General features: G+C 31.8%; 1 protein-coding gene across 6 annotated transcripts in view; it reads left to right on the top strand.

The window, feature by feature from the left end:
* LOC148274035 (DCN1-like protein 4) overlaps positions 1-13,186 on the top strand; it is a 45,106-nt gene that overhangs the window by 30,375 nt on the left and 1,545 nt on the right. For 4 of the 6 annotated variants that reach the window (XM_088237717.1, XM_088237716.1, XM_088237715.1 and 1 more), the window contains 5 exons: positions 412-545; positions 8,138-8,238; positions 9,007-9,135; positions 11,148-11,272; positions 12,003-12,210. In XM_088237717.1, coding sequence (XP_088093843.1) covers positions 448-545; positions 8,138-8,238; positions 9,007-9,135; positions 11,148-11,272; positions 12,003-12,210 — 661 coding nt within the window. In that variant the 5' untranslated portion in view covers positions 412-447. Of the gene's footprint in view, positions 1-411; positions 546-2,688; positions 2,940-3,006; positions 3,256-8,137; positions 8,239-9,006; positions 9,136-11,147; positions 11,273-12,002; positions 12,211-13,186 lie in introns of those variants that run through there. The other 2 variants (XM_088237719.1, XM_088237720.1) reach the window with 2 other exon arrangements.

Raw genomic sequence — 13,186 nt, 5'->3', positions numbered from 1 at the left:
TATAACGAGCTTCTTCTCGGACATACCAAACAAAAATATTGTCAACGGTTGAGCAAAAACTCTTCAATCGTTTAAAAACATAATTTTAAAATCAAGAACCTGAGTAATAAAATATAAACAAGCGGTTAACTTAGAACGACGTTTATGACACTACAGAAGTGGAAGTGGACGTGATGATTTTATTTGTGTATATCAACATTTTTGATTATTGTTATGACAGGTTACTTCACAGTTTCATCACAACTTGTTAACCACAAGAAACATACACTCCTTTATTCCATCATATACCTTTGTACTTTAAGTACGCAACATGATAGTTTATTGTAATTTAGATGTGTTTTTGATAATGAGTGACATTTTATTACATCAGAATATGGAAAATATTAATGGTGACTTTTCTTACGAATGCAGAGTAATCGTGTGTTGACCCAGGGGCAGGCGGGCGCCATGCCGCGCTGCAGCAAGAGGCAGCGGAGCGGCCCCCCTTCCCTGCCCCTGCACCCCCTGGAGCCCCAGCACCACACCAAAAGGACCAGACACAACAGGTAACTGTAGACCAGTCATGGGTAACCTTTTTATAGTCTCAGATTGTCAATTCCCTCCTAGTTGCTGGCCAGAATATCAAAATTACTATCCACACTTACAATTTTTCATTATTTTTCCTCATCCACTCCTAAGTAGAACATGATGACACCTTACTAAAGCCCAAAACATCTGAGTTTTTAAAGCAAGCTCTTGAGGAGAATATTAGGTATAAGGTGGTTCGTTTTGTAACTAACTTTGAAGTCTGAGAACGGACGCAGCAGCTTCCTGTAACAAGCGTTTTGAGGGTGCTTTAGTGGACCTGGCTTGGACACATACAATTATCCCCGCAAATAAAAATCGCACTGATAAAATCATCTGTATGTATTGGCCCTTAAAAGCTGTATCTTGTTACTATTAAATATGACATTAAATATGACATATCTTTCGATGATAATAATCAAGGATAATTTGTTTAGAACCGTTTTTGTGGAAAATCACTTCAAGCTTGTTGATAATATTATTTAAGTATTACAAAAAAAACCTCAATAAAAACACGTAGAGAGTAACTAGAATGACTTTCTGTGCACCCCTCGTTTTGCCTCATTCGTGGAGGGCTCCAAGTTTGATTCCTAGTGAGATCACATAAACTAAATGTGATTTTTCTCAAGCCTGAGTGTTCTGTGTATTTCACCGCAAATCCTGGCCTGTTGTCCAAAAAAAAGTACCCTTTTATGTGCTATATATTATATTTTTTACCTTTATTTTAAATCATGTATTTCACGCAGATCAGATGTTTTTAAATTATTTTACCTGCAATCTTGATAAAAGTTCAAAAAGAAACAATATTTTTTTATGTATAATTTTTTTTTACATTTTTTGTTATACATTTAAATTCCATACAAATTCTTGTGTCTAAGGGTGTATTTTGTATGTAATCAATTTATTTTACATAAAACACGATTATGTTATTGGACAGCTTTAATTTTCATGTCCCAACCTGCCAAAAAAATCCTGGGACTCTCATATACAGAAATCAATACAAATACATGTTTATAAATATTGTGGCACACATTAATATGCAAAACACACAATAAAAATTAATATAAATCAAAAAATATATTGTAAATAAGTTATTCAATAAAATATGATCTTATATTTGTAATGAGGAAGTTCAGTGGTTTTTTTCAAATTTTTTATTTGTTAATAGACTGTTAAACTAAGTCAAAAATTTTTTTTTTAATTTTTACATATCGTATTATCGGCGCTACGATTTTTTAAAGTTTTGTATTTCTGAAATAACTCCGCGTGTGACGTCAGAGGTTCATTTCCGCTTATTCTCATTCAGTTCTTCCTATTGGTCCCGAAGCGACAAGCAGACCGGAAATCTTCCATAGCTCTCAGATCATAGGTTGATTCACATGAACCAGTGACGTCATTTAAAGTAGTGCGTTTTTATTAAAATATTTTTTATTATTTTTTCTGTACATTTTCAAGAAACTTTGCCGTACAATTTTATGCTCTAATTTTTACCCCGCGTAAGAAATCCTTTTTTGTATCCAATTTTCCCGTAGAGCTGAAGTTCCTCATTGAATTCTTACCTAATTTTACAAATCAATTGAATAATTCGTTTTCATTAAAAAGTAGAATTAAAATAAATTAATAATAATGTTAAATTTATATGGTACAATATATAATTTAGTAAAAAAGATTAAGATATAAATTTATGTTTCAATTCTTGATAGTTTCGTTAAATTAAAATTTATAATTATTCTAAGAACTTGATAAATGTATGTGATATTTTAATCATTTCGTGTCTTAATTATTAAATTGTATAAAAAAATAATCAGAGAACAAAGTTATAAACACCTAATTTTTCATCAGAAAGTTAAATATCTCAGATAAGTTAATTATTACAATATAATAATAGCTGTTATCACAATCGCTATTCGTTTCTTTCATTATCAAGAGTGATTCCAATTCACTGGTGCCTGGTGAAAATATTTTTGATCTGTGTAATTTGTAACATTATTCCTTCAGAGTGTTTATTTTTATCTCAGACAGCCGCAATACATTGCCCACCATAACCCACACATATTTGGGAGCTTTTCTCATTGCTAACATGCTAACATCTCCAGCAAGATAGACACTATAAACTGTATTGAAATTACCCTGTGTTCTAGTAATCATTATATATTTCGAGTAATCTTCATTATAAAAATATTTTTCCACTTAGTTTTGATGTGACAATATAAGCGTTGACCTTGTCGGAGACATTTGATTTCAAATTAGACCGTATGTCTGATGTGTTGTTTGTTCCAACGTGAGATAAGTGCTGTGAATATACATATTTTATAATTGGTTATCATTACTTGTATCAAGTTAAAGTTTTGCTGCAGTTGTATGGACGAAGATATGTAAGTGTTCTATTTTCAATATAAAATAAATAAAACACTTCTTTACGCCACACGCGAGTTTAACACTGAACGCAAGTTTCGGGTATTCAGAACAAAGATCAACATCACGTGTTTATATAAACTAAATCAAAATAATTATTCAGAATACTACTTAGGTATTGTGATACTAAAAACTATATCATCGTACAAATCGGCAGTCAGATGGCAGAAGGGACCATCTGTATTTTTTTTCTGTTTTTTAGTTTTCAAAAGTTTTAATAAATATTTCAGTTAATACACATATAAAAAAGAAAAAAATACATCATCATTTAGAACGGTAATTTATTATTAAAAAGTAACACTAATATATTCTGGATTAAAGTCTTGAAATTGAGTCGTATTTCAGTGCTCCTGAACATTTTCAAAAATTACAGATGGTTTTTTCTGCCATCTGCCTACTGAAATATTTTACGTATGTTTTACTTTTTACATTAGTTGATTTTCATTACGTTCTTTATGTTACTTGTTTAATGATTTATTTTATTAATTTAAGCACAAGAATAATATACATGTAATAATTATTTTTCAAAAACCAATAAATTGTAGACACAATTTGATTATTACAAACACAATAAAGAAGTTCAGTGGTTTTTATTTGCTCGTAAATATTTGTTTCTGTGTTAGTCAGATTGGAGATCTACATACGTCTTAAGGATAGTCTTAATACAATTGTGTTTACAGTTAATGTACTCCCGTACATAATAATAAAACTCACATTACATGCTTTTAATCAGCAGATTTCACAAAGAAAATTTTATTCTGCTCAAAATTTGATACTTTCCATTTTTTCACGTATCGGTAGTTTCATTTTATAAAAAAATTACTGTTTTTAAAACTTTTTTACTACAAATATTTATTAGATTTGTCGATTATAAATAATTATTTTATTTTACTTGCCGAAAATTTCACGAATAAGTTTTATTGTAAATTCAGAGACGTGTAAGTTAAAGTGGCGATTTACTTTGATGTAAAACCTTTGAATACATTCTGTGTTTATTTTTTGCAGTAGCATCGCCTCTTATGATATTTAGCATTAGGATTGATTATTACAAACACAATAAGGAAGTTCAGTGGTTTTAATATATAATTTTTTTTTCTTGTGTATTGTATTGTAATCGCCAAGAATTGTTTTTATTTTAAAATTACTTCACTAGTGGCGTCACTAGTTGTCCCGGCCTTTTAAAAGTGAACCCTATACGTATAAAAATACGCTAAACATGGCTTCCCGGAAACAGGAGATATACCAAAACACATAAAAGGCATTCCTTGTAGAGTGGGAAAATGACGAAAAATTTTAATATCCATTTAATAATAACATTGCTAAATGTCTTTTTTATAAATATGTGCAAAATTACTTTTCGAAAAAATAAATAATTACTTTTTATATATAGAAACTATTACTTCCCACATATTTGCTATTTAGAAATCTTACCAGACACAAAGCTCTGTCCTACCAGTCACAATTTTGTTTTTTTCTGCTACTGATATTAGACTTCTATTATTTTAAAACATAGGTGTTAAATATTTCATGCTTTACAGCACAAAAAAAAATCTCATTAATATTAAGTAGTTTGGCATAAATTCCTTTGTTAAAAAAAGAATGTGACTTTCCAGTGTCACACTAGAGTCTCATTCATTCAAACAATAATTACACAGAACATATTGGCTTTTTCTTGAAAGCAGTATAATTTAATGCTTCTTTATCTCGTTTTAAAAAAATATTTTACTACTGTATAAATTCGGATGACATAGTTACAACTCTCAAATTCTGGAATCAAATGTACCATCAGTCACAATGGAATGCCCCATAATTTTCGGAATCTCTAAGTTCAGTCATATCACTCCACTACTTCGGGAACTACACTGGCTACGTTTTCCACAGAGGGTCGAATACGAACTCTGTTGGCTTATGTATAAGTCACTGCACAACTCGGCTCCGGAATATCTAAGGGAACTATGCATTCCAGATGAACTAGCTGACAGGCGTCTCACGCTTAGATCAGCTACGTCTACGGCGAGAGGAAAAGTTATTATACCTCTACGCAAACAGCGCACTAAATTTGGTGAGCGCGCATTTGCGGTCGCAGGCCCTATGGCATGGAATGCTCTCCCAGCAGAGGTGCGAGGCTGTGAAAGTGAAGTGATGTTTCGGAAAAAACTTAAAACCCACTTGTTCTCTAAATCATTTGAATAAATCCGTAGCACGTGACAACAAAATAAATTATTTTAATTAAATTACAAATTTAAAAGCTTCAATTAAATTAACTTAACAATAGAATCACCATGTAAAGCGCCCTTGAGGTATTTTATTACGAAAATGGCGCTATATAAGTTATCCACAATAAATAAATAAATAAAATTGATTGGCTACTCTAAACAGCTGTTCATTAGAACTTGCAACATTTTAAAGTACTAGTTCAATTTTATTAAAATGTGTTTTTATTTCTTTTTTCGCTTGTATATATATATATATATTATTTTTTTATTATTCAGATAACAAATATAAGTATATAATATTACTACTAAATACAATTTTTCTATGAATTAAATACATATATTTACATTGACGTTTCCCATTAGTAAAAGAAAAAAACAATTATTGTGTACATAATGGGGACTGACGTCTTACAATAGTTTGTTTATTTTATCTTTAATTATTAATATTTTTATTATAAATTACAAAAAAATATGTAAACCGTGTTTTTAATCAGTGCTGCCCGAAAAAGAATTATAAATGTAACTTTTCACTTCTTTCTTAAATATATTGTATTCCTGACTACACTTTATTTTTGCTTTAGACTTACACTATTTTCTTTGTTCATTTCATTAAAGAAAAATATTCCTCTGTAGGTATAATGATGTTGTGCTGTAGTTGTTTTTAAATTGGAAATTAAGATATTACCACCTGTTCTAGGTCCCGTACTTACGTTTTGTGAAATAGAAACACTACTATTTATTTTGTCCTTATTTATTTGAAGCAAACAGTTCTTTTTATATAACAATTTTATATCTTAAACTTTATTTTTTTTAAATAATTGAACAGTGGTAAAAGTAGTAAAATAACTTTTATAATATATTTTTGTATTTTTTCGACCGGTAAAATATTTGTTTTAACACATTGTAGTCGGGCGCTTCGAACAATAGACTCTAGCCTATAGCGGGTGTTTTTCGCGATTAGCGCAAAAATATATCGCTTTCTTAAAATTGACACAATTTCTAAACCAAATAATATTTTCGATCGAAATTTTCAAAGAAATCATATTTGACATTTGATCATCAAAAATAAATAAATTTAGGTAAAAAGTGGTCAATAATTGGTTTTACTTTGCATAATCGGTCGGAACTATCTATGATTTCTTCATTGTTAGAAAAATGCCACGCTTTCCATATCTGCCGAAACCGGTCTCTGGACATCGTTTTAGCAAAATAAGGAGTTTCGGTTGTTGGTTCAGTAGACCAGTACTCGTCCCTTATATCCTTTCGAACTTGTCCCATCAAAATAATCAGCCCCAAAAACTTTTTCATTTCTTTCAAAGTAATATTTTTCCACTTTCCCGATTTTTTATATAATTTGTAATTATGTGAGTTTTGGTGGTAATATCTATTAGATTCGTTTATAAAATATTCAAACAAATCATTACCGATAAATAACTCTATCGCATCACTTACAGTTTGAGGACAATGGACATTTGAATTCAAACCGCGGCGGCCTAAAAACGATTCCAGAACTGGAGGATTATCAAACGATGACCACTCGTCCACATCCTCATCTGAGCTCGTCTCCGAATCAGAATCACTTTCAATAGTGCGACGGGGAAACGTTCTAGGTCTTGGTATTTGTTCATCATCACTCGGTTCTTTGTCTGACAACTCTTCAATGTCATCATTCCATGAACAATTAGATAAATTGTCGGCATACACTTCATCGTCACTATCATTGGCTTGTAAAGACATTTTTGTAGGGGTAACGTCCTATACAATGCTAATATATTCAAATAAGAAAATACCAAACAGTAAACAAAACAGTGCGAGCGGTATGAAAAATAGTCCAATACGTGAAATGACTCAAACTAAACTGGAGATTGAGATCGCATAAAACTCTAGATTTCTGGCGACGCCTTTACAAGTGGCACACTAGCCAATCCGGACAAGGCATCTCAAATAACGTCGACAGACTGTCGCCTAGCACCCCAGGTAGCAAATCACCCTTCAAGGCGTTTTATTTCACGCTGATAACAAACCCGTTTAATGCCGTTTCCCGCCAACAACCGACAGTCGACAAAAACGGCATTTGCCGTGTCCCGCGGTTGACCGACAGTCCGCGAAAAACGGCAAATGCCGTGTCCCGACGACAATGTGTTAAAAGCACCATTCCATCCAATTATTCCATACTGTAATGTACTGTAATATGGATTGGGCTAATGCAAAGTAAATGTATTTTAATTTTTCGATGGTTAATATATTCCTTAATCTTATAAATACATGTATAAGTTTTCTCATTCTATTTATAATATTATTTATTTGCTCCTTCCATTTTATATTTTTATCAATTATAATGCCTAAATATTTTATGCTAATTTTTTCAGTGATTTGAAGGCAATTATCACTATGAAACTGATATCCTTCATTGCATTTTGTAGTGTGGATATAAATATTTATAGAAGGTCTAACTTGTTCTTTCAGTGTAAAAGTGAAGTAATATGTTTTTTCAGTATTCAGAGACAAAATATTGTCGTCAAACCATTCTTTTAATTTATTAATATCCATATTTGATTTTTAATTTACTTCGTCACATGAAGATTGAAAAGAGTACTGTATCATCAGCATGTGAAATTATATCACCATTCGTATTCTGTATATTAAAAATATATATACCATATAATTAAATGCCCTAATTTTTACTGCATGTAAGAAAACATTTTTATATCAAATTTTCCTTAGCACTGAACTTCCTTATTCTATCTTTAATTATTGTGTCGATCTATATCATCAAAAAACTTTAAAAAATTGTTTCAATAAACCTTGCCAGGAATTAAACCCAATCTCCACCAGTTTTTCTTTTTCAGCATTTTTATTTCACACTCAGAACCGTATTCTTTATTTAATTTATATGTAGGTATATTTTGATTGACACATTGCCTTTTTTTTATTTTGTTTAGTAACCGAAGATGCTCCAGATCAGAAGATTCAAGTTTCAGTGTGAAAAGATGCCTCGCTTGGTTCAGAGAATACACCACACCTGATGAGCCCGATATACTTGGTTAGAACCAAATTCATTAAATATTAATTTGAACTATGCAAATGTAATTTATTTATTTAGGTTCACAAACGATAAAATATTCATTTAAAATTTGTAATAAATCAGATGGTTTTAATGGATTTATGTAAACACAAGATGTATGAATTAGTACTAAAGATAAAAAGAAAGCAGATACATTATGTGTGGAGGTTTTTATTGCCTTGTGAAGTGCCCTTTATATACAGACCTTTTTCCACTTCTCCATTATTTTATAAACGATACAAAACTATTTTATAATTAAAAGATAGATGATCAAATCAGTTGGTAGTATTGAAGTGTGATCAATATACAAGAATAATCCTTATGTTAGATAATCTTGAAAAACTTATTATGGTGCCAGTCAGTGGAGGTTGTATCATCATAGCAATTTTTTATTTTACTCCAATAATTATTTCATTCAATACCCTTAAGTTAATTAACAAATCAAAATGCGGACTAGTTCTAAGTTACATTTTGAAAGACATCAAATACAAATAGCATCAAAAATAAATCAAACGAAAAATGGAATCGATTCAGGCTTTCTAAGCTGAGACTGACTGGAACTCGAAACAAACTGTTGTATAGACTTAAAAGTATCTAATGAGTTGCCAGAAAGTCACAGAGAAGCTAAAAATGTCCACATTGAAAAAAATGCTTCAATTAGATTTAAAATGTACCCATATTAGTTTGTAAATTTTTTTTTTTTACGGCAATCGAACTACAAGTATTCATTTATCTTTATTTTTTCAGGTCCGGAAGGAATGGAAAAATTTTGCGAAGATATTGCTGTGGAGCCAGAAAATGTCGTAATGTTGGTAGTAGCTTACAAAATGGGAGCAAAACAAATGGGTTATTTCACTCAGGAAGAATGGCTTCAAGGTACTACTACTACTTCCATCACGCCTCTTAACTGTAGGGGTAGGCAGAGAAAATGGACTGCCATACACGTCTATCCTGGCATACATTTCTAGCTTCTTCCACAGTCATACATCTTGTCATACATGCCCTTCGGTTCTGCCTGCTTTTTACATGACCAGACTTAAGATTTTGGTTTATCTGATCATGCCACGTCTTGGTCGTCCTCTGCCAGTTCCATGTTTCACTTCCATACATAGGTGTTGGGACTAAAATTCTTTGGTGCACTGCCAGTTTAGCTTCGATTGACATATTTTTACTAGGAATTACTGTGCTTAGTGTGCCATTCATTTTGTTGCCTGTATTCACTCTCCTTTCAACATCTTTTTCTACTCTTCCATCTCTTGAAAACATGCTTCCCAGATACACAAATTTTTCTACTTGTTTGAGACATTCGTTGTTTACATTTATTATGCAATCAGTAACCTCACTTGCCCTTTTATATACCATCACTTTTGACTTACTTTCGTTCATCACCAATTCGCTCTCCAGGCATACATCATTATGTATTAAGGTTTTCATGTAATAAACACAACAATTTTTTTTTGTTTATTGAAAATGTAATTCTCACTGGGAAATACTGTGCCGTGGTCGTTTTGCAAGTTTTTAAAATTTATTTTTTCAATTAATTATTTTTTTAATTATAAATATACAATAAATGCACAGATAATGCTTGGCTTATTACATTGCTCTGTTGCCCGGACAAATTATTACACTTATTTGTTTATAGATTTGTATTAACCACTTAAAGTTTCAGTCATGCATTTATACCGTTTCGATGTTACATACTATCTTATCATCAGGACTTATACTCGTTTAACTAAAAATTAGGGCTTTATGCATATTTATTTATAAACAAAATGTCATCCCACAAAGTAAAAACGGTTTTTTATGATAAAAATACACAAATTATTGTTACAAATTTGTAAAAGTCAACCTTTAATTTAAAAAAAATATATATTCTTTGAAAATGTTTTATAAACATATACATTTTTTAAACATAAATAATCCATATAAGGCAAGAAGTACTAATGGAAAAAAAACCAATCGAAATACCACATAAAAATTAAACAACCGGTGGGGCTTGGTGGGGGATGATTAATTAACTTGACCTTTTTCTTGGTAAACTTAATGCGTAGTTTACATGGGGACAGGGGAGTATCGTCTCGTCCCAGCTTCGGGCCTATTGTCCTATATAAACAGAAATTTGTATGACAATGGACCAAAACATTGTCCTTTGAGTCCATTGAGATAAACGGGCAGGCTACCTCCGCAGGACAATGGCTAACGCTACTGTGCGGGGCCAAATTGTTATCGTTTAAACGTGCACTGACAGAACAGCAGGATAAAAACCACTTGTTCCGCGTGTGTCGCTCTTGCGCATTTTTTTGCCGAAAATGCCGCATAGATAGAATCCAAAAGTGATTACAAAATAAGTATATATAGCGAACACGAGTGCTTATGGCACATCGATTGCCGAAATTATAGGGACAAACTTGTTCATAATGCATAAAATAAAATATCTTTCTACATGGCATCAAATATTCCTTATTGAAAAGGTCAATAAAAATATTTCGCATTTTATAAATGCAAAAAATAATATTTTATAATATTCAACTTTAAATTGTTGATACAAATCACAATCACAAGATGAGATTTAACTTTATAATTGTAATCTCACAACTAGTAAAATGTGGTTATCAACTTGTGCTAGAAATCCGACGATATGATATTCAGTCAACCATACATTGTGTATCACTTAATTTGCGCATGATATTTTATTGACAAAATAAAAAGTATTCAAAAAAAAAATTGGATGCAATGTTCTAGCAATGAGTATAAGAAATACCTAGTTAAGAAGATAACACCAATGGGTATTGACAGTTTACATTATTTTTTCTTTTAATTTTAAAAAAAAAAAACTTTCCCAATGTGACTAAAAAGTTAATTTATTTTTTTAATGTTCTTATTTTCAGGTTTAGCAGATCTACAGTGTGACAGCATTAGTAAAATACAAAATAAATTGGATTATTTACGGAGTCTATTAAATGACCCACATCAGTTCAAAGGAATCTACAGATATGCTTATGATTTTGCCAGAGTAAGTCTTAATATAATTTACTTGTTTAATAGGATTTCCCTTCTACCAAGTTCTGTTCAAATGCATTACAAAAACAAGAGTGATATTGGAAATTCCAAAAATTAATAAAATTATAATTATATTACATTGTTTAATTAATGTTCAAAAAATATTTTTGATCGAATTTTTTTTTCAAAACCATGTAAAAACAATTTCCAGTGAATATTATTTTATTATATTGATTATTATTTACGCTATTGGTAACATAAATTAGAGGCACTGTATGGAGAACCCAACATTGTACGATTCATAAAAATAAGGAGATAACACTGGTTTAGCTATGTCTACAGAATGAATGATAATCGTACCCCAAATCAAATTCTTAATACTACGGAAAGCAGACGAAGCAGAGGCAAATCAAAATAATTAAAATGGCTGGATGATGTGGAAAGTGACATGAGAGCAGTTGGCCTGACGAACTGGAGAAGAGCCGCAGGGTGCAAGGAGGAATGGAGATGGATTCTGGAGGAGGCCAGGGCCCACAATGAGGTGTAGAGCATGCTACTGTTGATGATGATTGCCTAGATATTGTTTCTCTTTTTACACTACAACGGGCCAAAGGTTAACTTATTTAATGTTTTGCAAAGGATTATGAATCAGGCCCTCTAGAACGGGCATCTTTTCACACCTATATATGTATAATCTTATATTAATGTAAATGAATTAATTTGTGTTATACTATAAATTTCAGGACAAGGACCAGCGTAGCCTAGAGGCCGTGACGGGTCGTGCCATGCTCCAGCTGCTATTGGGAGGCGGGTGGCCGCTCCTGTCGCGCTTCTCCACTTTTCTGGAGAACTCCCGCTACCGTGTCATCAACCGGGACCAGTGGTGCAACATTCTGGAGTTCAGCCGGACCGTGCATCTCGAACTGGACAACTATGATGCCGATGGCGCCTGTAACTATCTTTGACTCATCTCTATCATCATCATTCCCTTCGCACCTGGGGTGGTATTCTGAATGCAAAATCGCATGTAGAAAATGCATTTTTAAATAATAACACGAATTTACATACTAACAGAGCAGTCTCTTCATGCGCAATTTCGTTCAGATTACCAGCCCAGATAGTTCTTATAAAGACACATTACATATAATAAATAAACACATTATTGCCTTATCATCCGCATCTCATATTTAAAAAATATTGCGTTGCCCAAATGGCATTTCGCTTCCTGGGTAATTATTGCCTTCATTCTCTAATGGTCTTTTGTCGTGATCAGACATGGTGCTGCACAGTAAAATGCTGTTTTGGGATGATAACATCCTTTAATTACAGTGCTTTATCTCACTGCCTCGCTTGTTCAACTTATGCTTGGTGCACTGATAGACTATTCTATAAGAATCATCTTCTTTAGTTCATGTAACATTCAAAAACTTTAGTTTTGCTCATCAGTGTTATTATTTATTCCCAAATAAAAAAAAAGTCTTCAAGGAACAAAATTTACCAATGATGAAAATGTCATGTCAGCAATTTCAGCCTATTTTCAAGACAAAGACATGACATATTTTTTTGAGTTTATAAAATTATTTGAAAATTCTGAAAAATTAATACTAGTTAACTCTAATTTGGTAATGTATCCAAAATAAAACAAGTTTATTGGATTATAATTCTACTTTATTTTTTATAAAATATACAAAGGGTATATTGTGACGCGTTTCGTCTTGTTAGGACATTTTCAAACAAACCAAATAAACTTGTTTTATTTTGGATACATTACCAAATTAAATATGGAATTCTATCAATTGTCTGCATACACAATAAACTAGTTAACTCATTCACCGCGGTGCTCACATACGTCCGCGGCCTCCTATGCCAGCACCACTACGCGGTGCTCACAGCATATGTGAGTAATTTTTTATCAAAAAGATTCATA

The sequence above is a fragment of the Micrasema longulum genome, unplaced genomic scaffold (assembly GCF_059751315.1).
Source record: "Micrasema longulum isolate JH-2025_06_02 unplaced genomic scaffold, ASM5975131v1 h1tg001775l, whole genome shotgun sequence".
NCBI classification, from domain to species: Eukaryota; Metazoa; Arthropoda; class Insecta; order Trichoptera; family Brachycentridae; genus Micrasema; species Micrasema longulum.
This window is presented reverse-complemented; position numbering and strand designations above follow the sequence as displayed.